The sequence below is a fragment of the Sinohyriopsis cumingii genome, chromosome 5 (assembly GCF_028554795.1).
Source record: "Sinohyriopsis cumingii isolate HCF-2022 chromosome 5, ASM2855479v2, whole genome shotgun sequence".
Classification (NCBI taxonomy): Eukaryota; Metazoa; Mollusca; class Bivalvia; order Unionida; family Unionidae; genus Sinohyriopsis; species Sinohyriopsis cumingii.
The window spans coordinates 83,693,467-83,721,359 of NC_142965.1; the positions used below are offsets into that span (position 1 = coordinate 83,693,467).

Consider the following 27,893-nt stretch of genomic DNA (forward strand, 5'->3'; position numbering starts at 1 on the left):
AATCTCTTTTCGAGACCTATGAGGGGCCCTGAAAAGGGTCTTTGGGTTTATGTTAATGTATCCATTAACATAAAGGGCACCGCATTGGTCTTCTTCTTGTCCTTAGGCTGCGTCTCACTGTAGGACCGTATATCAGGACTCTTTTGAGGCATCCTTGTCTTTCTACGTAGATCCTACGTATCCACAGACTGGTGTCTGTCCTGTGGACAACTGTCCACTTGGATCGGACATACATGGGTATGTCCGTCTGGAACATCATTGAAGACACAAGCGTAGAAGATTGCACATCGGTCCACATCTTGAGGCACCGAGAACAGGTGAATCAATGCAGTGAACTGCACTTTTTTATAGGTAGAGGTAGGATTGAAACGGATTGAGTTTGTTGACCAATCCAAACACGCGTTACAAAATTCAGTCAGCCCGCATCCAATCCGAAGAGAGCAGTCTGTGATGTCACGTGGTCTATATTAGATTCGCTAGCGCCTGTGTGCAGTCAATCTATGCGACAGTGATTCAACATGACGGAAACTCAGAAAACGATCCATTGGGGTGCACCAGCAGTGGAGACCGCCCAAGGGAACCCGTTTTTACTTTCAGAAGAGGTGAATTGGGATTTTGTAGATTTTCTTACCTCGCAAGAATTTGTTCCGGAACCTTCGTCACCTTCATTACCGCAATTGGAGAATTTTAGACAGAGACAGAAAGAAGAATTGGAGAAATTTATACAGCGACAAAAGGAAGCGGAACAAGCTTTTCTCCTACAGCAGCAAGAAGAAGAGGTAAGAAAAAAACAAGAAGAAGAAGAAGTAGCAGCAAAGAAACAAGAGGGTGAAAATCAAACGGTCACGGTACTGTTGGACATTTTAGCGGAGTTAAGAAATCTGAAACAAATGTATCAGACTTCTTTATTACGACCGAAGAGAATACGACCTTCCCGAGCTAAACACGTCAACCCTGTGACTAAGCCTACCGTACCACCCTTAGTGATTTCAACCAAATCATCATCATCAACAGTACGCAGTCCAGAAGTAGGCCTCGGCCGTGGCAAAGGCTTAAGACAGTTAAAGTTGATTGCTTAAACTCACCCCTACACCAAAAAAGGCCCTTTTCAGGGCCACCCACGTCTCTCGAAAAGAAACAGACTTTCAATTGCCAATAACTCAAAAAAAAAAAAAAACCATTTTACCCCTATAGTACGTGTCTGTGTATGAGTGTGTGAGTGTACGTTCTTATTTTAAAATCAAAACCCAAAGGCACTTACCTTTTAATACCTAATTTATTCTTTATAAATATTAACAATCCAATTCACAATTTACAACAGAGCACTTTAAAAAGTTATTACACTTCTTCTGTCTCATTGTTTAGTCTCTGTTTTTTCAATTTCTTCACCGTCACAGGCTTTTCCTCTTCTTCCTCCTCACTTTCTTCCCTTCTTCTTTTCTTCTCCTGTTTCTTTTTCTTTGCCTCTTGTAAATAGAATTGTCTTCTTTCTTCCTCTTCTTCCTCTGAAGAATCCCTCTCTTCTTCCTCTGAAGAATCCCTCTCATCTTTTGACTCCTTTTGTTTCTTTTTTGGGCAATCTGGAGACCAATGTCCTTTTTCTTGATAATAATAACAGGTATCTTGTCTTCTGTCTTTTCTAGCCCCTTTTTTTCTTTTTTGATGGTCTGGACACTCTGAAGACCAATGCCCTTTCTTCTGACAGATATAGCAAGTATCTTGACTTTTATCTCGAAAGGAAGGAGAGTAGTCCGTCGGCTGGTCTGAAGAGAATTTTCTAATGACCCCTCGCAAAGCTCTGATGAAACGTTCGATTTGACTAGTCTCTTCCATCGTTGTGCGCGGTTAGAGAGTGAAATGAATAGTGAAAGGACAAGACACACACCCTTTTATATACGCTGGTCTGCCATGACTATAAATTAGCCCATGGTGTTTAAACTTGAGTCATTTGACGTTTTGCACTCAAGATGAAACGATCCTATTCATTCGAGAAGAAAGAAGAAGAAAGTAAGAGGCAGAAACGTGATCTATCGCCTCGTAACAGGACTGAAGTCTTGGCACAAATTCATGCCAGTGATTTTGAAGAGGACATGAGTGAACCAGAATCCAAACCCTCTAAACAAAGTTCACCACCCTTAGTCAACCCTGAAAATTACTATTCCATTCGAGAGACGGAAAAGCGCTCCTCTAGAAAATTTAGAACCACGGCTTACAAATACACAGTGAAGTTTAAAGATTTCAAGTCCGAAGTACCGTTAGAGAAAGCAGAAGGGTTCATCACCGGGGTGTGGGATTCTTTGCTCACCACACTCAAGCGACAATGTCAACCCAAAGAAGACGATCGCTTGAGACTCTAAATACAACACGACGGTTTGAAATCCCGTGTTTGATCGAGTTTAGCACCCCTGCAGAATTGACCGCTTCCAAAGTCATGGACAAGATTCAACACGTACAACAATCCATTGACCAGTTTGACATCACCGATGGAAAAGCCACACTGGACATGACCCACGTGTCTCCTCCTCAAGGGACTGGACGCAAAAAGATGTTATTGGTGAACGAGCTTCGCAGTATTAAGCGTAGCCTCGTCCAAATTCACAACCCTCAAGACCAAATGTGTTTAGCCAGGGCTATCGTGGTGGGACGAACCTATGCCAACAAAAACGACACGGTAGAATGGAAAAGAGCCTGGGAGAATATTCGAAAATCGGACCGAGCCAAACAACGAAGTGAAGCAGAACTCCTGTTGCAACAAGCCGGACTGTCCAAAGACACACCCTGTGGCATTCCTGAGATGCAAAAATTGCAAGATCTCCTAGCTCCACGATACACCTTGAAAGTGTACCCTCAAGAAATGCGCGGGCCTCTGTTGTTTCGAGGGAAAGACTTTAAGGACGGAAAATACATTCATGTCTATTATCACGATGACCATTTCGATACCATTACCAGTATCACTGGATTCCTGGGATACAGATATTACTGTGAGAAATGTGACCGTGGTTATAATAATCGAGAGCAACACAAGCATTGCGGATCGAAATGCTCAGGATGTTTGGCCTCTCCACCCTGTCTGAGCGAAGGTCCAGTGCATTGTCCTGCTTGTCTGCGCACGTTTGTCAGTCCTACCTGTTACCAACAACATTTGAAGACGCAAGGTTCACAGCAGAAATGTTTTTGTCAACTCCTGAGATTGTGCCCTACGTGTGGACAAGGCATACGTACCAATAGTGCCAAGGCACACGTATGTTCAGGAAAGAAAAAATGTCACATTTGTCACCACATCGTGGACTTGGAACATCAATGTTACGTGCAAAACTACCAACCCCCACCAGAGAAAGAGGACGGTCACAAGAAGAAAGGCAATTTCATCTTTTTTGGTTTCGAATGCATGCAAGAGACCGGCATTCACATTCCTAATTTCTGCGTGGCTCATCGAGCGTGCGAGAAGTGCATTCAGGAACCTATCTTCAGTCATTGCCCTCACTGCAGTAAGATTCCCGGAGAGCGTGAAAAAATCTTTCGAGGACCGAACACGTTAGCCGATTTTGCCAAATGGGTCTTAGACCCCATCGACAAGACGTGGAGCCAAGAGGACATCGAACGTTACGGAGATTGTCATCGTCATGCCACGGTGATGGCTCACAATTTCTCCGGATACGATGGACAGTTTCTTTTGAGATACTATACGGAACAAGGCACCGAGCGTCCTAAAGTGACTTTGAACGGAGCCAAAATCATTTTCATGCAAGTAGGACAAGTACAGTTTAAAGATTCGATGAGTTATTTGGCCATGCCTTTGAGCCGAATGCCTAAAACATTTGGAATGACAGAAATGGCTAAAGGGTACTTTCCACACTTTTTCAATACGGAAGCCAATCAACACGCCGTTCTACCCCATTTACCTGAGGCTCACTATTACGACCCCGACAACATGCGTACCGAACAACGAGAAGCTTTCTACGCTTGGTACCAGGCTCACGCCTCCGACCCTTTCGACTTTCAGGAAGAAATGCTAAAGTATTGTCGTTCCGACGTGGACATTTTACGGCGTTGCTGTGGAAAATTTCGAGAACTGTTCATGGAACACGGAGGGGTCGATCCTTTGAAAGAAGCTTGCACCATTGCCAAAGCGTGTTCCTTAGTGTATCGACAACGATTCATGCCTGAAAACACAGTGGCTGTCATCAGCCCTCAATCGACCAACTATGTCAAAAGTCAATATTCGGTCAAAGCCCTACGTTGGTTACATTACTTGTGCGACAAGGAAGACAAATGGATTCAGCATGCCCGCAACGGAGATGAAAATACCATCGGAACGTATTCGGTCGATGGCTGGGACTTAGAAAACCCCACGATCGTGTACGAGTTTAACGGTTGCTTATTTCACGGATGTCCCGTCTGTTACCCTGATCGTAGCACTAAAAATCAGTTTTTACAACGAACCATGGAAGACTTGTACCAGGACACTTGTCAGCGACGCCTAAAGTTAGAACAGGAAGGATACCAAGTGGTGGAAATGTGGGAACACGAGTACGATCACCGTTTGAAAACCGATTCCGAGTTTAAACGCCTCGTGGAAAGTTACCAGTTCATGGACCCGCTGAACCCGAGGGATAGTTTGTACGGAGGAAGGACCAATGCCACCTGTTTGCTGTACCGAGCCGACGAAGAGAAAGGAGAAGAAATCAAATACTTGGACGCGTGTTCGCTGTATCCCTACGTGTGCAAATATTGTCGCTTTCCTGCAGGACACCCACAATTGTTCACGGAACACATCGACCTGAAAAACATTCGACAATACGAAGGTCTGATCAAGTGCAAAGTTTTGCCTCCCACGGACTTGTACCATCCCGTGTTACCTCACCATTGCCAAGGCAAACTGATGTTTCCTTTGTGTCGTACTTGTGCCGAAACGTGCAACCAAGATCAGCCTTGTCAGCACACCCAGGAAGAACGGGCTTTGACGGGAACCTGGGTCAGCGTGGAATTGTTCAAAGCTCTGGACATGGGATACCAACTGTTAGAAGTGTACGAAATTTGCCACTTTCCCAAGACACAACATTACCACAAGGGTGACCCCAGTCAGAAAGGCATTTTCGCCGACTACGTGGATGCCTTTTTGAAACTGAAACAAGAAACCAGCGGCTATCCTTCCTGGTGTCACACTCCCGAAGACCAAATAAAATTCAAAGAGAAATACTATGAACAAGAAGGCATCACTTTAGATCACATCGAGAAAAACGAAGGCAGGCGATCGTTTGTCAAAGTGATGTTAAATTGCTTGTGGGGTAAAATGGCACAACGTCCGTGTTTACCCAAGACGGAATATTTGACAGAACCTTCCCGCTACTTCCAGATGATTCACGACAAAACCAAATACATGAAACGCGTGGACGTCGTTCGCGAGGATTTGATCTTGGTCAATTACGAAGAAGATCTGGACTTTGTACAAGACGACCCTTTTGGAAATGTCATCATTGCGGCTTACGTGACAGCTCATGCTCGCTTAAAATTGTACGAAGCTTTAGAACTGTTAGGGGAACGCGTCCTGTACTTTGACACGGACAGTTGCATTTACATCCATCACCCGAGTCAACAGCACCCTGACATCGAAGGAGACCGTTTAGGAGCCTGGACAGACGAGCATCCCGACGACAAGATTCTAAGTTTCGTCAGTGGCGGTCCAAAAAATTATCGCTACGAATACCGGGACCCACAAGGAGAAGTGCACACGAAGTGTAAAGTGAAAGGATTGACTCTGAATTATCGTACCAGTCGAGTGGTCAACTTTGGGGTACTGAAAGAAGCCTTGCAGTCTGGAAAAGATCAACACTTTAAAGTGACCACCTATCAACCGAACAAGATTGTACGTTTACCCACTCACCACATCGTCAGTCGACCCTTGGAAAAAGTCTATCAAATCGTGTACCAGAAGCGAGTGCGACTACCCAACCACTTTACTTTGCCGTATGGACACGTTGGTATAAAACATTGGTTGTAAAGAGGATAGCCACCCACCAGAAGGATGACTTCGCCACAGCAAGAATCGAGTGAGAAACCCGATGAGAACTCCAAGTTCAAACCCTACCATTTTTCAGTCTTCTTACCTGACTATTGTGATTGTGCCCGTCGATTGGACACGTTTCAGAAATGGCCTACGGATAAGGAAGGATTACCTTCTTCGCATGTTTTAGCTAGAACAGGATTTGTCTACTTGGGACCTGAGTCAGGATTGGGATATGAAGTACAGTGTTTCGCTTGTGGCCTGAAGTTACGAATGGATCTATGTATCTATAAAGATTCAGCTATTTTGGAACATACTCGATGGTCTCCGCACTGCCCTTACCTTTCTATGGCCTTTCCACCCATGACATTACGGTACAATGATGACGGTACCTTAGAGACGGTACCTTACAAAACAAGACATAAAAAACATAAAAAAGGAAAGATGTACAAGCTTGAGACTGCATTGCGACTAGTATAAAAAGGGGCTATGGTCAAGATCGATAGTTCCTTGGGACTACCAAGACCGAGCGAACAAGATGAATACTTTCAGAGAAGCACAAAACAAGTTTAGACAGACCCAATTCAAGTGTGGGGCTTCGGAAGTGGAATGTGATTGTGAGCCTTGCGATGGGTACGATGCTGTACGTTGTGACCTTAGTGATGCCGTAAAGCATCATGGGAACTTTGTTCTCACTACCCCTATCATGGAAAGTGATGCTGTGCGTGTCAAACCTGAGGGATGCGAAAGCGATGCCGCTCGTCCTCTTGGACATTTTACTGGGTTTCGTTTTAAAGGGGAATATTCACCTTCACGTCTACCCCCCTACGGATGTCATCCAGCCCTGAGCAAACTCCTGTCCATGTCACCCAACCCTCATCGAAAAGAACCTGTGAAAGACGAATATTCGTTTCCTGTGCGTTTGTCGGAATACTGCGACTTTGAAAATCGTCTTCAATCGTTCAAAGGAAAATGGCCTAAGTATCTGGGAGGCCCGACCCCCGAAGAATTAGCCAGAGCCGGATTGTTCTACTTGGGCGAAGGAGATAAAGTCAAGTGCTTCAGTTGCGGTGTGTCACTTCACCACTGGGAACCGCAAGATTCGGCCTATGTAGAACATGCTCGATGGTCACCGAATTGTCATTACTTACCCTTAGTGGGACCGAGACATTAGAGTAACTTACCATGTCGTTGACGAAGAAGAAACCAGTTTGGCTAGGAGTCAAATGTTGGACATCAACGAGACCAGTATTTAAACTTCATTTCAAAAACGATATTGAATCATTACCTAAAGAACTGCAAGAGAAGATTTACAAGGAAGTTTGGCAGGGGTTTGCCAGAGTGAAATCTCAATGGGTGACTGTAGAACTATTGTGCCGAGAAATTCACAAGAGGAAAGTGAAAAAAGTCAACCAGTGTGTTAGATTTCTTTGGGTCAAGTGTGCATTCGTCCTATTGTATTACTCCAGACCGTTTACATCAAAAGAGTTCAGTGACATCCTTGGACGTTACCCTGAATGGCAGTGGTCAGAAATTACTCACTATGTGGATTACTTTTGCTCTAGGAGAAGATTGTGAATTGTACGGACTGACCTATTCATGGATACTTTACAAGAGAACATTCGTGCTTTGCCTGTGGAGTTGAGAGAACGCATTTACCGAGAGCTGGTGAAAATACAAGTGAAACGTAAGGAACAGTTGCATCCGTTACGTCACCAGATCTTTAACCACTGGTACCTGAATGGTATAAGAGAACTGATTCGTCAGAAATTGTTTCAGTGGTCAGACCTTGTTCAATACTTCCAGGCCCCCGATGATCCACGTGTTGATCATTTTGGTTACTTCGAGTGCAACGCATTGAGGAAGACAAGGTAAAGGATTACCGACATATTTTACGTGGAATCTACTTAGCGGAAGAGGAAACTTCTAAACGAACTCTGACGTTTCGGTTACAGTATGCAACATTTAAATTCCCCACTGGAAAACGAAGATCTCTGGCTAGAAAGTACGTGCATTGTTTCCGAAACAAAGAGACTATAAAAACAGGCTGCCATGCCACGACTTTTATCGTATGTAATCCAACAGATTCCCTGGAAGGAACTCAATGACCATATTCAAACCGTGGATCATTACCATCGATTATTACAAGAGCTGTATCCATTCAGTTTGGGTCGACAAATGGTGTGTGTCTTAGTGACTTGTTTTTTGGGATTTCGTTTACCAGCCGATTCCTTGTGGTCTCTTTACGAACAGTATTTACCACCCATTCAACATGAAAGTGGTGCCTTTAAATGTTCACGAGAGACTCCTTTTGCTCAAAGCCTTACGTTTTCATCTGGATACTTCTCGACCTCTACGGGAAAAAAAGATTCGTCAAGTTTTAGCTACCCAAGACGTGTATGACGATGTGTGTGTAGCTTGTGGCTTACACCCCCATTGGACAGATGTCCGTGCCTGGAAAGAATGTGATTTTGAGGCTTGGACCCAAGAAGTGGCCCAGTATGCACGAGAGTTGTTCAAGGAAAAAAGTTACTTTTCAACCTGTGTTAGTGATGGTGCCAGAAGAACCCGTCACCCAGGACAGGACTGTCGTGGACAGGCCTGAAAGACCCTTTCGGGAGGACACTTGTGTGACCTTACCCCCTATAAAACTGGTCAGAACTTTACCCAAAACATGTTGTACAGACACTTGTGTTTATTCCACGTTGATGGTTATCATGTGCCTTTTATCCTTGTACTTAAGCCTTTGGCTTTTATGTATTTTTGTCTTTCGTATTCATGTTTAAAACATTCAATAAACGTGTCCTGAAAAAAAGTATATAAACTCTTGTCTTGTTTGTTTTCGTGTCACAAGTGACATTTCTCACACAATGGCTACCTCTGCTGTCTCTGCTCCCTCTTCCTCTACTGTCAAAGTCATCGACGAACACTTAGATCGTGCCAGTTGGGAGGCTTTGTATCTTCGCCATCCTTTTAACATGCCCATTGCTGGACCTAGCGGTTCAGGCAAAACCGAATTCGTCAAACGTTTGATCGAACATAAACATCATTTGATCGATCGGCCACCTCAGCGGATCGTGTGGTGTTACAAAGAGTGGCAATCGGCGTACAGCCTCTTGCGAGAAAGTCAAGGCGATTCCATCGTGTTTGTGGAAGGCATTCCTAAAGAAGACGACGGCATCGTCTCTGACTCCCGTCAAACCCATTTGGTCATTTTCGACGACATGTTAGGAGAAGACGAAGAAGAAATTAAACTGTGGTTCACGCGCAAAGGGCATCACCGTAATGCCAGTGTCGTTTACATCACCCAAAATTTGTTTCAACAAAGTAAAGCCCATCGCACCATCAGTCTCAATGCGCATTACGTGGTCTTGTTTAAAAGCCCTCGAGATAAATCACAAGTGCAAGTCTTAGCCAAACAGTTAGGAACGCCTTGGCTGACTCAGGCGTACGACGATGCCACTCAAACGCCACACGCCTATTTACTCGTCGATTTGAAACCTACGAGCCCCGATGATTTGCGATTTCGTACCCACTTGTTTCACCACTGGTGCCAAGACGGAGGGCCTGTCCAGTACATGTCTCCGTCCTCCACTTAATTTCACTCCACAAAAAAATTTATAAAAACCTCAGACGCTTTTCGTCTGTCTCACACAACGTCAACATGACGTCCTTTCAGTCGCATCTTCCCGTCAAACTGATGTGTGCCTTGTATGGCACCAGTCTAGAAAAAAATCCACAAATACGAGCTCGTGTCTTAGAAGCTAGTCTCAAAGAAGTCTTACTTTGGTTCACGGTGACGGCACGTCAATTACTCCAAGGAATCATTCAGATTCCTCATCAAACCAAACGCTTTTTTCATCGAAACAAATTCGCTTTGACCCAACTGACCGATTCCCGCATCGACACTCAAACCAAAAAGAAAATCATTTTGAAACCTGGAGGGAGCGGTACTCTAGGAGGGGTCATCATTCGGTCTCTCTTAAGATGGGATCCTAATGCCCCCAAACTTCTCCCCTAAAAAAAAGTCCAACGAAGCTCCAAGAAGAAGAAAAAGACCAGGTCCCCAAGGAGAACTTCTCAAGTGGCGGGACCCTCCTCTTACCAGACACCACCCCGGAAAAAGAAAAGAAGCCCCCAGAAAAAGAAACAGAGAAAAAGTCCCCAGAAAAAGAAAAGTCCACAAAAAACTTGTCGCAAGAGAGGCACTTCGGCCAGGACGCAACCTTACACTCGCAAACCACGACCTGCCACGGCGGTGACTGCGTCTCCGGCAGGCTCACGTTCATCCACTTCTCCGTTGATGACAACAAGAACTGAAGAGTACTTGGAGACGTTGATCACACCAAGAACTTCTCCGTTGATGACCCCAAGAACTTCCCCAGTGGCAGGACCCTCCAATTTAGTGGCAGTGGCTGCTGCTCACAAAGTACCTTCTCCCAAAATCAAAGTCCAAGAAAGATCGGGCATGTTACAAAGTTTACTGGATTTGTATAAGCAAGAACTGGCTCGATTTAGTCCATTACGTACCCCTGCACGACGTGTCATGCCTGTCCTGAAGTTGATACGACGTAAAGACAATCAGTGGCGACGCGTTCCAGTATAAAAAAGGCCTGTGACCATGTCGGGGTATCAGTGTTTTTGGTGCTGAAGACTCAAAGATGTCACCCTCCAGAAAACATCCCTCTTCTAAACAGCCCCAAGGAAAGAAAAGAAAAGGACTGCCTCCTCGTTTAGTCAAACATGGGGACATGTTATCTGTCCTGTCCAAAGCTTCTCCACCTCTACGAAAAAAACTCATTCATTCAGCCTCCAAAGAGGTCATCGATACCGTGTGCGAATGCTGTTTGAACGTCTTGAAAGGCACGATCCCTTTGTCCAAACACCAGAAACAATGCTTAGGCAAACATCGTCACGTTCTTCGCCAAATGGTTCAAAAGAAAATTCCCATTCGTCAAAAGAAGAAGATGTTGGTCCAACGTGGAGGCATTTTACCCCTCTTGTTAGGCCCCTTACTGAAAGGAGTCTTGGGAACCATGTTGGGAGGACTGGTGGGGAGCAAGATAAAAAGGCCTCGGAAGTCCCAAGATCTCAGAATCGACTCCTGACAACCCCATGGAAGGACGAAAACTAGCTTTAGTGCCTTACAAACGATGGATGGAATACCATCGTTGGCAAGAACCCCGCATTTACCTCCCAGTCCCCATTTGAGCGAGATGTCCCAGTTACAACACTAATTGCAGTCCTTGATGGATCGCCAAGATTTGTCCGAAACAGAAAAATCGCAAAAGTACGGTCAACTCTTGCAACGACTGCAACTCTTTCACCAGAAAGCTTTAGACGAAACAGCTGTACCCACTCTGAAAGATTTTAAGACCTTGATGAAAAGTCCATCACCATCACCAGTACCAGTACCACCACTACCAGTGACCAAGACAGAAAAAGGAGAAGAAGAAGAAGAAGAAGAAGACGGGTTTCAAACTCCACCAGAAAAAGTACCCAAGTTAACAACACCACCTACCTCCAGAATTGGATGGATTAAAAAGATGATGACCACCCCTTCTTCTTCACAAGAGAAAAAGAAAGTGAAGACAGAAGTGAAACAAGAAAAAATATCCCCTGTTCCGACATCCTCCTCGACACCTATTGCCGGTCGCACACGCAAAGCATTGCAATCCAAGAAAGTACCCCAAAAGAAAGAGAGTAGCATCTTCCAAGAGTGGGTGCCTTATTAACACACAAACACAATAAAACAAAATAAAAAAATAAAAAAATAAAAAAATGGAAAAAGTGTTAGCCAGCATTTACTACGATCCCTCGCATCCTGCAGGTTACACAGGAGTTTCAAAAATTGTATCGTGCTGCCAAAACTCGACTGAAAAGTCTCCGTTTACCTCAAGTGCAACGATGGTTACAAGAACAAGTCACCTCTGTCTGCGTCGGTTCGAGTCTCGGATTCGGCTAATGTGGTTATGTGAGAAAGCTTGCCAGTAGCTTCTCGTGGGTCGGTGGTTCTTTCCGGGGTTTTTCTGGGTTCTTCCTCCACCATTAATACTGGCCGCCATGTATAGCCTCTCTTGTGCTGAAAAATGGCGTTAAACCCTACAACAACAACAACAACAACAACAAGCTACCTACACTTTACACAAACCCATTCGACGCAAGTTTGCCAGAAGTCGCACCCGAGTGGAAGGCATCGATCATCAATGGCAAGCCGATTTAGCCGATGTCTCTCATTTGGCCAGCTACAATCGTGGCTACAAATATTTGTTTTGTGTCATCGACGTCTTTTCCAAATTTGCCTGGGTCGTGCCCTTGACTTCCAAATCGAGCAGCGAGTTAGTGCGAGCCCTGCAACGGGTGTTGAAACAAAGCGGTCGTCACCCTCTTCGATGGCAAACGGACAAAGGCACCGAATTTCTGAACCAAGCTTTCCAAAAAGAATTAAAGAAACGTGACATTCATTTTTTTACCACCGAGAATCCCGAAACCAAAGCCAGCATCGTGGAACGTTTTCAACGCACTTTGAAAGAACGCATGTGGAAATATTTTACGCATCACCACACTCTGAAGTACATCGACATCTTACCGCACCTGGTGCAAGCGTACAACCAATCTTACCATCGAAGCATCGGACGTGCCCCGCAAGAAGTGACTCCCGACAACGAAGTGCTGGTGTTTGAGCGCCTGTTTGGTACGTCCCCGACGAGGGCTGCCCCCAAGAAAAGTGGAGAGTTGGTGCGCATTGGCAAAACCACTTACCTAACTGGACGACCGAATTGTTTCGTGTCACTGGACGAGTGCATGGCCGTCATCCTGCCGTCTATAAATTGGAAGAATGAACGGAGAAGTGCTCAAAGGAACGTTTTATTTGCCCGAGTTACAACGTGTCACCAAAAAAGAAGACGACGTGTACGACATCGAAAGCATTCTCGAACGCAGAACCCGTAAAGTGGGCAAACGACGTGTCAAAGAAGTCAAAGTACGTTGGAAAGGATATCCACCCAGTTTTGATTCTTGGATCGACGCTTCGCAAGTCATCGACTATAAAAAGAAGTGACCATCATCCCTTTTCACACAGACTCAGCTACGTCGACCACTTCTTCACCCAGTTCTTCTCTGCAAGATTTACAAAAACAACCCTTGTGGCTGTGGTGTGGAGAACGTGTGCCTAAAACGCAAATCGTCTTTTTCTGCCAAATCTTCGTGGTGTATTGTGTCATCGGGGCAGCCATTGCCAATTTGAGTTTGCAACAAGGAGACAAACAATTGTGGACCATTTTATTGAGCAGTTGCATCGCTTACCTGCTTCCCAATCCCTCCCTGAAATTCTCCTCGAACGGGAACCACGGGAACCTTGTGTCCAGTGCCAGTGTCAGTCACCACTCGAACAACAGCAACCCCATTTTGGGCGGAGACACGCCTCTGACGTCCAGTAACCCCTCGGACAGCCACAGAACTCTGGAATTATGAGTCACCAAAACCAATTTTACTTAACCTTACCCAGTGACAGTTCCATGGAGGTGTTTCCCCACAACACGTTGTGCTGTTACACGGCCAAATTACCTCAGACCATCCCATTAGATCACGAAGCCCATTGGGAAGTTGCTTTGGTAGAAATGATTTACCCAACACAAATCAAAAACATCACTGAAACTCAAAACAATTTTGAGGTCGAAATTCTGGACCCAACAGTGCAGCAAACCATGATGACCACTCCTCAACATAAATCACTTGCGAAGACCCCAATACCCCGTAGCAGCAGTGACACTTCTCCTCCTTTCTACGTTTATGAATTTAAAATTAACCCAGGCCATTATTTTAGTGGTCAACATCTGGTGGAGGCCATCGCTGACAAATTCTATGCAGCATTTGACAAAGTTCTGACCAAACTAAATAAACGTGTCACCATTGAGTACCACAAACTGTCTCACCGTCTACTCATTAAATTTGAAAGTGAGGAAAAAAGTATACGTATTAAATTTTGCCCTGAATTGTATGACATTTTGGGTGGAGACCTCAATATGGTCACGGATAAAAAGACAAAAAAGATTGAGAAAGCAGAGATTGACAACAACGTGCATTTTGCGAGGTATTTTCGTTTCCCGGTAGAACTGAACCAGGGACTGAATTTGATCTTCGTGTACTCCGATGTGGTGGAGTACAACGTGGTGGGACACACCTCCGTGCCGTTACTGCGTGTCATTCCTTTCAAAGTAAATTCTGCCACGAACACTGACGAGGAAGGTGGAAACACTTATCACGTCCACCGCGAATTTGTACATCCTCACTATTTGCCTGTCAGCAAGCCGTATTTGGACACGGTCAACATTGCTATAAAAGGAGATCTGGGACAAAATATTCCATTCACCAAAGGAAAAGTCACGGTGAAACTCCATTTTTGAAAACGGTTCTCTCACGACTCGTAAGTCATGTATCCAGTGTACCGAGGGGTTGCACGACAGCGAGGACAGGGTTTAGGAGATATGTTGAAATCCGCCTTTCGTTCGGTGGCCCCGGTGTTGAAACCGATGGTGACACGCGGATTGCACGCCTTGAAAGATGCGGCACTGACACAAGGCAAAGAATTTCTCCAAAATGTTATCATCGACAAACAAAACCCAATAGAAGCCTTCATGAGGGCAGGCAAAAATGTCTTGCTGCAAACGGGCAAAGACCTTTTGGGCCGACGAGAAACACCTATAAATGCCCTGCACACTACCGAGTCAGGCATTCAGCAAGGACAAGGCAGAAAAAGACGACGAAGAAAACACCCTTTCACCAGACTTCACACGTCTAAAGCTAGAAAGACAAAGAAAAGAAGAACTGTTCGAGACTTAGACGTTTTCGATTATTGAGAAACAGCAACAAAAAAAAAATGATGCACGGAGAGTCTTGCGCCTGTTCCAAGTCGGAACTGGATCTGTTTGCCATGCCACCTACCATGATGACGATGCAAGAATCCCAATGGGTGGAATTTCACCCTGTCTCCTCGTTGACAGATTCCGCTCCCATTGAGTTTGAAATCAAGGGACAGCCCGAAGATTACATCGATCTGAATAGCAGTTACTTGTACTTGAAAGTCAAAGTTCTAGATAAGGGAAGAGATACTATAGTAGACGAGAAAGTAGCTCCCGTCAACAATTTCATGCATTCCTTGTTCAGCTCAGTGGACTTGTACTTGAATAACAAACTGGTCAGCAGCAGCATGGATACTTACCCTTACCGTGCCTACCTGGAAAATCTCTTGACGTACGGAATAGACGCCAAGAATACTCATCTCAATGCCTGCGTACTATGGGAACCTGACGATGCGGGCGAGTTTAACGAATTCGAACCGGATGCATCCAAAACACCACACAAAGAGGGATTTGTAGAACGAAGAGACAAAATATTAAATGGACAGAGTCTAGAACTGATGGATCGTTTGCATTTGGACATGTGGTTGCAAGAGAAATATTTGCTGAACGGTGTAAATGTCCGCTTGAGACTGAATCGTAGCAGTACCGCTTTCCATTTGTTGACTGATAGTGCTGGCGTCAATCCCAAAAGCAAAATCGAGGAGGCCAAACTCTACGTACGCCGTGTGGAAGTGTTACCTAAAGTGGGTAACGACATCAGTCAAACGTTGAGCAGAACGACCGCCAAGTATCCCATACGACGTGTGGAAGTGAAAACGTTCACTATTCCCGCTAGCCATCATTCCATGATCGAAGATCATCTGTTTCAAGGACAGTTACCCAAGCGTTTAATCCTTGGTATAATCGAGAATTCAGCCTTCAACGGAGCCTTCACTGAAAATCCTTTCCACTTTCAACACTTCGACGTGAAGAAAATCGAAGTCAGTCGCGATGGCAAGACCTTGTGTACCAGACCTTTCGAACCTGACTTTACCAAGAAGAATTACTTGAGATCGTACTTTTGTCCCTGTACGAAGCCACCGGACAATTAGGGACCAACACCAGTCACGGTATTACGTACGAAGATTACGCAGGAGGCTATGCTTTGTGGGTCTTCGATTTCACTCCTGACCAGAGCAGCGACGAGGGACATTTCCACCCTATAAAATCTGGCCAGATTCGTGTGGAACTTCAGTTTGCAAATCCTCTGCCAGAGACAGTGAGCGTCATCCTGTATGCAGAATTCGATAATACCATAGAAATCAACAGTTTGAGAGAAGTCATTCTAGACTATTAGAAGCTATGGAAGACTGTTATCCCTCTTTACCTAGTGGAGAAACTTTGGAGATGGAATGTGAGGAGACCGTGGAAGAAGAAGAATCCCAAGACGACGAAGTTATGATGAAGTCAAGATGGCCAGAACAAGAAGCCAATTTAGTCTCCTGTTTTGCCAAACACTTGGTCGAAAAAATGACGGAATTGATCAAAAAAGAGTGCTATGGATGTCAAAACGATCATCCCAGTCAAATTCAACACGATAAATGCCTGATGCTAAGTCAAGAAGAAAAATTGGACGAGTATCTGGACGAAGCTTGGAGTCTCATCTCGGACGAAGTCGTGTTGCATCAGTGGTATAAAGACTTGCGTGAACATTCTTGTCCACCATTAACCACTCAAGAGATCCATCGTATCGAAGCTCTCCTCAATCAGAGTGCGGAGACGAAACGAAGAAACGGTTATTTGTCAGACATTTTCAAGCAAAAAGTCAGGATCGAATTGATGACTTATTATTACCTGTGAAGAAGAAAAAAACAAAACAAAAACATGGATACCTGGGAACTTTATTACCTTTTGAACCACAGTTCGTACACGGCTTCTTGGAATCCTGTCATCTGTGCTAAAGATGAACTCCCTCATCGCAAACCTCAAGACCATCAAGCTTATGTGATCAACACGGACGACAGTCATCTCCCAGGAACCCACTGGGTAGCCGTCTACTTTCCTCAAGAAGGATGTGTGGAATATTTTGATTCGTACGGATTGCCCCCTTTGGAAGACGATATCATTGACTTTATGAGAAGAAATGCTCAGACTACCCGATTCAATAATGTGAAATTACAAGGCACAGATTCCTTGGTGTGTGGACAGTACTGTGTGTATTTTCTGCATCATCGCAGCCTGGGCTATTCCTTAGAACATTTAGTGACTCATTTTGATCCGCGTTCTTCTTCAAGAAACGATGTGAAAGTAGATCGATGGTTTTGTGACCATTATGCTTATCTTTTGTCTCTAGCTAGGAAACGTAGTGTCCATCAATGACCTAATGACTTCCAACAATGGAAATCACAATTTCATTCACAACGTTGCCAACCCTGTCCAAAAAAATGTGTAAATTGAAAAAAAATGTTTGTGATTTGAAAAAATGTTTGATGTTATATTGTTGGATTATTGTTAAAAATGTTAGAGTTGTTTGTTAGTGTTAAGTGATTTTGAATAAAAAATGTTGTGTTTTGAAAAAAAATGCCTTTGTCTTTTGTTTGGCTATAAGAATGTTGATTCATGCTCTTTGACTTCTTACTATCCCTCTCATGACACTCATTGAACGTTGCTGCTCGAAAACCGTAGAGGGATGTTTTCCTTCGCTCCGCGCTTTGACTTTAAGAACCGGGGTAGTTTCCAGTCTAACCATCCATTGTCGACTCATCCTCCTACGAAGATGTGCTCCAAACTAGCTAAGCTAAACGAAGCCTACGTGAATTTGCATAGGGTCAGACACAGTCTGATACCGAAGCCAGAAGTGATAGAGAATGTGAGAATGTTAAAAGTCACTGAAGACCTGATAGAAGAGCTCTTCAGAGAAGAAGTGAACAGGGAGAAAGAAGAATGGACAGAGAAGTACAGACTTCAGAGACAGCAGCAACAGCAACAACAACAACAGCAGCAGCAGCAGCAACCTGAACCTGACAGAGGCTTTGTCGATTGTCGTATCGACACCAAAGAGTTCTTCTTCTCTTTCCGAAGAAGCAGACCTATCGTCAGAAAGTCTATCCTCAGAGGACGTCGCATTCTTAGAAACTAAAAGATTGCCATAGCAAACAAAAAAAAACAGCCCTTTTCAGGGCTACCCAATACTCTAGAAAAGAAATAACAATCCATTTGCCAATGTGTGTAGGTAGAGTAGTGTGAATATAAACACTAACTCTTTTTTATAGTGTGAGTGTATGTGTTTGTGTATATGATTGTGTGTTTGTAAGTGCTCAAGTACGTTTGTGTGGATAGTAGATTAAGATCATGGGTTTTTTTGCTGTTTGACGTGTGGGGAGAGTAGATTTGGGGTTTGATTGCTTTGCGTATGTGGATAGTATATTGAAGTGATTAATGAAAATGTTTAGAATAGTGATGGGTAGTACACAAAAGTGAGTGTTTCTTTTAGGTCCGCGCGTTGTTTGGTCATGATCTAGGTAAAATCAATTTTGTTTTAGGGGATGTTTTCCATCACGTCCGCGCTTTCAGTATAAATTGAAACTCGCTGGGCAGTCTAGCTACCCTGTTCATTCGTTAACAAGACAATGAATACCAGAATAAGCAAATTTCTTGAACTCCAGATACATCTGGAATATGTCAGGCGCCTGTTAAATGAACTGGCCGCGGAGGCCATAGTAGAAGAGGAAAGAATAAAGAAGGAAGAGGAGGAGAGAAGACAGAGGGAAGAGGAGGAAAAGAAACTAGGAGAGAGGATGGCTTACAAGATACCAGAGACAGAGGATTGGGGTGCTGAAGCCAATCATCCTCCCTCTGCGCTTTCAAGAAAAAAAGTAAAAGGAGACTGGGGAAGAAGATGTGTGTGTGGTGCCAGGCCTGGAAGGTGCTATCATTAACCAGGTGTCACTGGAGTTCAAAAACAAACAGCCCTTTTCAGGGCTACCCAATACTCTAGAAAAGAAATAACAATTGATTTGCCAATGTGTGTATGTAGAGTAGTGTGAATATAAACACTGACTCTTTTTGATAGTGTGAGTGTATAAGTTAATGTATATGATTGTGTGTTCATAAGGGCTAGCATAGGTTAGTGTGAATAGTAGATTAGGGTTTCATTTTATGCTTTGCGTGTGTGGATAGTAGATTCGGGGTTTGAATAGGATTTGATTTTGATGCTTGGTTTGTGTGAATGGTAAGTTTTGGTTAGTTTATTGCTGCTTCACGTATGTGGATAGTAGATCATATGAAATGAGAAAAGTAGGGGATGTTTTCCTTCACGTCCGCGCGTTGTTTGGTCATGATCTAGGTAATATCAATTTTATGTATTAGGGGGATGTTTTCCATCACGTCCGCGCTTTCACTATAAGAGCCCACAGTATTCGTCGTTTAAACCATTCTACAAAGAATTAAAAAAGAAGATGGCTTCGAACCAGCTTGATAAAATGAAAACATTCCAAGACGTCCTGGACAATTTGGGTATGATGGAGCAAATGTTAGTGAGGTTAAACGAGGATCACTATTCTTATAGCCCACATCGAGTGAAGATGGAGATTAACAACTTAAGAAAAGTAAAGGAAATGATAAGTGCTGTGATGAAAGAAATAAAGGAGGAGAAGGAGGATGAAGAGGAAAGGACAAGGATAAGAGAATGGAATGAAAAAATTGAAAAAGAAGAAGAAAATGAGAAGAGGAAGAAAGAAGAGGAGGAGAAGAAGAAAGAAGAGAAAAAAAAGGAAGAAAAGAAAGAAAAGAAGAGAAAGAGTGTAGGACAGAAAATAAGAAGTTGGTGGAGAAATATAAGAAATTAGAAGAAGAAACCCAAAGGCCCTTTTCAGGGCCACTCATAGGTTTCGAAAAGAGATTGACTTTCCATTGCCTACCCTCTTTTTTAAAAACTTTTAAAAAAAAAAAAAATCCCATGTTAAATTCCCCTTGTCCCTAAAGTAGTTTTTTTCTCCCATGTTAAATTTCCCTTGTCCCTAAACAAGCCCAAAATCTATTCCCATGTTAAATTCCATTGTCCCTATAGTGGCCCAGGGTTTTTCTCCATGTTAAATTTACATAGTCCCTATAGTGGCCCAGGGGGGTCTGTAATGCTAATTCCCATTGTCCCTATGGTGGCCCCATTCACTACTCACGTGCTACTTGCTCTGCCCGCCCTCTCACCGCTGCTGGTCACCGGTCTTGCGCCGTCGCTGTCCACTGCCTGAATGATGATGATGAGTTTTTAGAGTTGATAAAAAATTCAGTGTAAAGTAGCAGTTGGACAATCGATGACATTTTACATAAATCTAGATAAGACAAGACAAATTCTGTATTACATTCAGGTTACAATATGCAACATAGGAGGACAATATTAGTATCTCATTTTGCATGCGTGTAAATCTAAAATGTATACAAGACATCGCACTTCGTACGGCAGCATGAAAATTGAACCAAGGATTGTGCTGCTGGGGAGTAGGTTGATGGAGGGGATTAATAATGGAATATTTTATTTAACGTTTTTATCCAACTGCGTTGACTGTCCAGCAAGTTTTGCTCTTATAGCTTCAAAAGCATTCAAACTGATCTGGTTCTTTTGTTCTTTCTTTCCGAACGTCTTTTGTACTCTTTCAGCTGTTTTCAGTATCAGATTAATCACCATTTTCGATAACAGTTTTCTGCAGAATTTAAATTAACGCTTATTTGTTTCATCGTCTAGTGAAAAATCTTGTAACTGTAGATTCAGCTTCTCCACTTTATCATTTTTGATCGTAATCTAATATTTGTCGCTTCCAGTGTTGGGTGATAAGGTTGATTGTTTACAATCAAGTTCATTTGTGTTTACAGAAATGTTCATACTTAGAAGTTCTGGACTGTTGCTCCTTTTCTCCGGTTACAATGTAATGTTCATTAGCTCTGAAGAATTTCTTTGGAATATTGCACATACAGCTGTTTAACCTTTTAAACCCGCTTTGCCCTGTGTAAAATTCTTGTACTGGTCCCTAGGGGCCCAATTCCAAGATCGTAACTTGGTAATCATGTTAGATGCCACTATTTGACCATTTGTACACTTTCTCGGTATTGTAAAGGTAATATCGGCTATGCAATTAACATTCAGCCCTTCGCTCTTTTATCTACCCTTGATAACCAGGACCCTGACCTATAACCGATTACCTATTTATTGTTCCACCCTGCAAGTACATATATTTGTTGCGAAAATGAGGAAATTGTGCACTCCGTGTAGGTTCCTGGATTTGTAGCCAAGTTTCTTGGGCATTTGCTTGGAATCCTTAGAGTCACCGCCCAATAACGATTTATACTTTGTTAGCATGAAAATGCCTCGTCAGTAATGCAAACAGATTCGGACCCGGGTTCTATTGTTATGCACTTGGGGTTGACCTGTGGTTCGGAATTGAGAAACTATGCATAGCCGCACAGTGTATATAATGTGTGTAATTAGTATCACACAAAAGGGCGTTAGGCCGCGTCAGAAAAGGCATGTTCTTTTGAACCATTGGAAGTTGAACGACGTCCTAAGGCCATGTTCAAAGTATCCCAGTGCACCAGCTGCTCACCAATATTACCAGAGTGCTATTTTTATCTAATGCACGTTTTTTCTTATCAGGTCCGCTTAAAAAATGCGGGCATGCGTCTTTATTCCCTCGCGAATCAATTTATGCGCCACGTGCGAATCTTATTACTCAAAAACGGAATTTGTCGAATGTATCACATCACTACTTTTGGAGCACTCCCGAACAAAATTACTAGTGATTTCGTTAACTGAATTAAGGGTTGACGCCTCTTAATTCTAAACTGAATATTTGAAAGTCCTTTAAGTCGTAGCGTCTTGATTATTTCAAAGAACGATTTAAGTCGGATAGCTTTTTTAGCAAATCATTTCCTACCTTTGAAACTTGCTGGATTGGAAAAATGGTGGGGTTTATGATAACGGCGGCATTGGGGCTTAAAGTGCGCTGATACCAATGCAGCCGTATCACGTTTTCTTTTTTTCGAGTTTGATATGTTGTTGACGGTATGTCTTTCGACAAAATGTGAAAACTGAACTTGCGTTTTGATCTTGTCAAATCCTGTCTTTCAGATGAGGTCAGTTATTTTGTTCCTTGTGTTGTATCTTGCCTTCATCAAGTGCGAGGGTGTTTTCTTTTTCTTGGAAGACAGCGAAGACTCCGACAACGATTTGCCAAAGTTGCGAGAGTTGTTCGCTCGCATCAAGAGTATCATCAGTGAGAAAATTAACGACGGCTTCAAGACTTTCGTTATTACCCGGGATAACATCACCCAAGCCTGTCCCGCCATATGTGCAAAATGGACCCAGGAACCATTTAAAGACTACTGTGAACTCTCATGCATGGAGATGTACGCCAAGATTTTTCTGCGCAGGTACAATGAACGGGTAAATGTCAAAACATTCTCTCCAAACTGGCCAGCAGTTGGAGCATTTTTCTGCTCGCGTTCGTACAACTATTCTCAGGCATGCGCATCTCTAGCACTTGTTGCTAGGTGTGGGTGGGATGGGAATCTTCATATTGACTTGGACACGGATGAGCATCCCAAAGTTCCAGTCGAGATAACACAGTAAATTTAAACTTGTGTACATATTCATGTAGTTAACTAATTTACAGTTTATCTATGTACATTACTCGCTATCCTGCAGTTTTATGTATATGCGGATGTGTATAGTTTCTAAACTTGTCCCCAGGATTTAGGTAGTTAGATGCCCACATAAAGTAACATCTCGTACATTCTTCATTTCAGATTTGGTCATGTACTGAAAATGAACGGGGCGAATCAGTGCCAGGAATTAAAAAAGCCAGGTACTGATGTACCATTAGGTCAATTAAAAAATAAACTAATGGTCGGCATGTTCAGAAATAATAGTATACAAACCCCAAATATCCGCTCTCGCCCACCTCCATGTTAATATAATGCTGGTTATTCCAGTTTAATTGATTTGCTAGAGAAATACTCGGAGTGAAATAATAACAATAAATGAAATTTTATTTTTGCTCTATTTAATCGCTCTGCTTCTTGGCATCTTGCTTTTTATTAGGAAGTTTAGTTCAGTTATTACCACTAATGTGGCCTAAGTGGTTAAAACGTCTGCATCGAATGCGGGAGGTCTCGGTTCGAACTCCGGCCGAGTCATATCAGAGACTTATAAAAAGGGTACTAGGATCAGCATTAATTGGTTAGTGTTAGGAATGGTCGGCCTGGTGTCAGGATAATGGGATTGGGTGGGACATGATGATGTATGTCTGCGGCATGTTACGCCAGTGCCAGACATCACTATAAATTGCCACACTGCAGACATCGTAGCGATATGGCTAAAATTTTGTGAAAGCTACGTTAACAATAGAAATCTCACACGGTTATCTGAGTGGCATGCGGCATCTAGAGACAAATATTAAATATTTGCATCTCTGGTCATACTTCGCCAATCCACTTGCAATATTGTAACCCACCAACCCCGGTTTAGTAAACAAATTAAAAATGAATATAACCATAAAAAAGCTTTGGTTCATATTTACCATTTCTTCCCCGATTTCACAGCTACTGATAAAAATTTTATTCACACGTACAGACACTATTTTCCTAGTTCTGAAAACAGCATGTTCTTTCTGTTTTTTAAAAAATGTAACATCCCGTAAATATAAGTAGATCACGACGGTGTAGCAATGCTGTTGTAACGTTGTCGGTCAATAAATAGTATCGAATAATTTTATACGAGAACGAGAGAAGAAAAAGCTTTTCTAAAAATGTTAGAATTGGATCCTGCCCTATGATTCATGCGTCCCATACACTATTCGTCGGTCGTACAAACGAAATACACTGATAAAATTTGATAACTGTTGGTGTATCAGCTACTCTTAATATTCCAGGATTGTCTAATCCTTCTCATGTGTGCAAGTGCGCTGTGTAAATATTTTAGTGAAATATTTAGATAACTCATGCACAGGGCTGGCAAGGGGGGAGGCCGGGGAAATATCTTAGGGACCCGGGTTGAACAACACTTTTTATTTTTATAAAGATCGCTCTCTATGGCCTGGCTCATGCAAAAATACCCATTTCGTTTACAGACTGTTAGAACGGAAAGTCAGCGCTCTGAAATTAAATGGGCAGTCTTGAACATCCTTGCCAGTTTCAGTTCCCGAGCTAAACTCCAGCAAATCGACGCGAACCAGGATGGATTTATCTCGCTTGATGAACTGAAGACCCAAACACAAGATCAACTCTATCTAGAAGTTTTTGAGCTTCTCGACACGGACGGTAAGTACATGTGTTCCAAATGTTGGTTGCTCAGTGATGAGTATAACAATTTCATCGAATCAAGTTTTTTAAACATGACCGCGTTTTTCTCCGCAGGCAATGATGTAGTTTCTACGGTTCTAACGCGTAATGACTGGAGCGTATTTTCTGTACAGCCAGTGGAAGTTGTGATGCGATCCAAAATGATCTATTTTCTATAGAATAAGTAGATCTATCAGAAGACGTCTTATATTTTTTTTAAATTGGAAGAGTTAATTAGTGCTTTAGTTAGGTGAGTTGATGCCGCGTAACAATACAATGGTTCGACCGCTAGGCTTCAAGGTCGGAAACCGGTCAGATATTGTTTTCAGAACAGTTTTAGGCTAATCAGCTAAAGATCTTGAACTATTTATTTTCCGATAGTTTCACTGAGCTGTAGCTGTTCCTACAGTTTCACTGAGCTGTAGCTGTTACGATAGTTTCACTGAGCGGTAGCTGTTCGACAGTTTCACTGAGCGGTAGCTGTTCCGATAGTTTCACCTAACAGTAGATGTTCCTTCAGTCAGGTGCAGGGTTAATTAAAACCCAGTGTTGTACGAGTAGAATGTGGGTGTACTTCAAATCCACCGTAAATTGAGCTGTTTGCTTTCACGACCTATTTAATATTTCTTGGGATAAGTACTTTAGACATGTCATTCACGACACCATGCTTAATTACACAGATATAAATAGTATTTGTATCTAGTGTTTTAATAAAACAAAATTAAAAGCTGAACTAGTTTTCCTCCATGCCTTCCAAACACTCGAATCTTGTCATTGGTTACACGAATTGTAAATGGCACGTTAACATGTCTCCTATCGATCTCTGTAGTGGGCCGACATTTATCATGTCTGGGAACTGTTGTCTTCCGAAAATCTAATTTCTTTCTCAGGAAATGGTATGATCACGTATGGAGAATACAAGAAACTGAAGGACATCGTTGAAGATCTAAAGAAGGGTAAGAATCGTCGGTATTTGTTGAATCTTCTGCGTTCCAAATATATAAACACCTTTATTAGATGTACAAAACGTATTGGTTATTTAAAATCTGTTTATGTATTAACAAGATAAACTAAATTCTCCTGACGTAACGATAAATTTATAAATAGTATTCTACCTCTTGGTATGAAAGCGAAAGCATCCGAGTCAACAAATCGTAGTTTCAACTGAGTGTGCGCATGCCCATTGTCGCCAAAGTCTTCCTTCTGTTAGAGATTTGCAGACTTCTATGTTTGTTGAAATAGTTCCACACATTGTCCTTATCACTAATAATAAAATCTTTCAACATTTGCGTCAAGAAATTTAAGCTTTGTGCATTAACTGTCCGTAAAAATGTCCATGCGCAAATGAGGTCGTTAGGGCGGAGATAGTAAAGAGTTTTAATAAAATTCACATTAGTGACATTTTCAAATACTCGAGAACCCAGCTTGAAGTGTGATGACAGGGAGACGTGTGTGACAGAATTTAGGTTGAAGTTCTTGGGCCCATTTCTGATTGGGGTAGCACAGGACCCATTGGTTGGAAATATATGATATAAAATAACCAATATAAGTAAGCCTTCCTGTCAAATTTGTAAAATTCTAGATAGTTCACGAATGACGTCATGAGCCGCCATATTTGTGGTCAGCTGACAGATTTACCGTTGAGTTTATATGGTGTTTAGAAGTTGAAATAAATTCATTGAATATCAAGATACTTTTACGAAAATTAATGCATAAACAGAACGCAAATCAAGTTTTGTTAGTATCTATATTTGTGATTTATAAGTTGACATTGCTTCAGTTTGCATCGTTACAAATGGTGCATTTTCGTGATCGCTTATAGGAGAAACTGTCAGTTGCTCGTCGTCCAGGTAAAATGGGCAGAATATTTTCTGCTAGTGACCTTATCGGGAAGCATATATTGAACGGTGCTTGAGAAATCTGCTACAAGTTTTCTTTACTTTTAGTAATGGACCGTTCCGGTGGCCTTGTGGTCAGAGCGTCCGCTTCGGACGAGCCATATAAAAGACTTACAAAAATGATACTAACAGATGCCTCGCTTGGCGCTCAGCATTAAGTGGTTAGTGTTAGGACTGGTCGGCCTGGTGTCAGGATAATGTGGCTGGGTGGGACACCATGCTACATGTCTGCGGCATGATGCCCCAGTGCTAGACATCACTATAAACTGCCACACTGCAGACATCGCTACATATGACTGAAAAATTGTTAAAGCTACGTTAAAAATCCAAATCACACACACACACACACACACACACACACACACATTTAGTAGTGGAAGCCATAGTCTAAGGCAGACTTGTATTTTTAATAAACCCAAATATAATTTATGAAGAGATGCCATCCGATTAATTTGCTCAATTTCTGTTGCGAGGATTTTGAGAAGTTGATAAAGGTTCAAATTTAGTAACGGCAGTAATATCTAACGGCAGATCGGCATCATTTGTGTGGACTACGAAGCACTCTATGGAATAATGGCAGATCGGCATCATTTGTGTGGACTACGAAGCTCTCTATGGAATAATGGCAGATCGGCATTTGTGTGGACTACGAAGCTCTTTATGGAATAATGGCAGATCGGCATCATTTGTGTGGACTACGAAGCTCTCTATGGAATAATGGCAGATCGGCATCATTTGTGTGGACTACGAAGCTCTCTATGGAATAATGGCAGATCGGCATCATTTGTGTGGACTACGAAGCTCTCTATGGAATAATGCTTTGAATATTTTTGGTTTTTCTTATTGGCATTACGAAAGAAACATCTATATAATACACACATATATATATATATATATATATATATATATATATATATATATATATATATATATATATATATATATATATATATATATTAACATTTCAACCTTAAGACGAAAATGTATAAAGTTCTAAGCAACCTTTATTCGTCGCTGTAAGAGTGAAAACAACGAAGAAATTGTCAATTCTGTTCAGTAAAGTTTATTATTTTTAATTGGTAATCGCAGCAGTAGTTGACAGGAGCGGCTTCATTTGTACATAATTTGAAAGCATTGTTTTGCCTGAATGGGTTTTGTCAAGTTTGATCAATATTTGGCTCGATTACAGGTTCTTACTGTGGGTCGGTGGTTCTTTCTGGTGTTTTCCCCTGTTCTTCCTCCACCATTTATACTGGCCGCCATGTTTAGCCTATTTTGCGCTGAAAATGGCGTTAAACCATATAACAACAGGTTTTAATATCTGCTAGTATCGTCGGTTCAATCTGATGGCACATCGGGATCGTTAGTACACAACTGAAAACACTTTTTGCCTGGATGGTTTCTGACAAATATTGTCCGATTCTACTGAACTGTTTTATAGATGTTCAAAAGTTTTATTTTTAATAATGGAGACCGGGAACGGCATCATTTGTAAAACTTAAAAGCCTTTTGTGCTAGGATGCCGTGTATTACGTTTGGTCGAATTTTTTTCTGCTGTGTGTTTGGCAAACCAATGTTTCATTCTTTCACTACACTAATAAAGCCAATCGCCCGTTATTTCCAGTGTAGTCCCATGAAATAATCCAAACGGTTCTGAATTTTTGTCTGGAGATTTGCTACTCGGTGAAGAATGTTTGTTCTGTTCGATAGGAAGCAACAGTAAAGCCCAAATATAAAATAAAATGTCAGCTCACTTTCTTGACGTCTGTTGAAAGTGACAATGCAAACGATTCAGCTACTTCCTGGAAGGTCACTTACACT

General features: G+C 42.5%; 1 protein-coding gene across 1 annotated transcript in view; it reads left to right on the forward strand.

Annotated features, from left to right (window-relative positions):
* The window catches only part of LOC149799641 (uncharacterized), a 31,958-nt gene that overhangs the window by 2,967 nt on the left and 1,098 nt on the right, over window positions 1-27,893 (forward strand). The window contains exons 2-4 of the mRNA XM_089958984.1: window positions 21,965-22,279; window positions 23,964-24,153; window positions 25,065-25,130. Coding sequence (XP_089815110.1) covers window positions 21,965-22,279; window positions 23,964-24,153; window positions 25,065-25,130 — 571 coding nt within the window. The remainder of the gene's footprint in view (window positions 1-21,964; window positions 22,280-23,963; window positions 24,154-25,064; window positions 25,131-27,893) is intronic.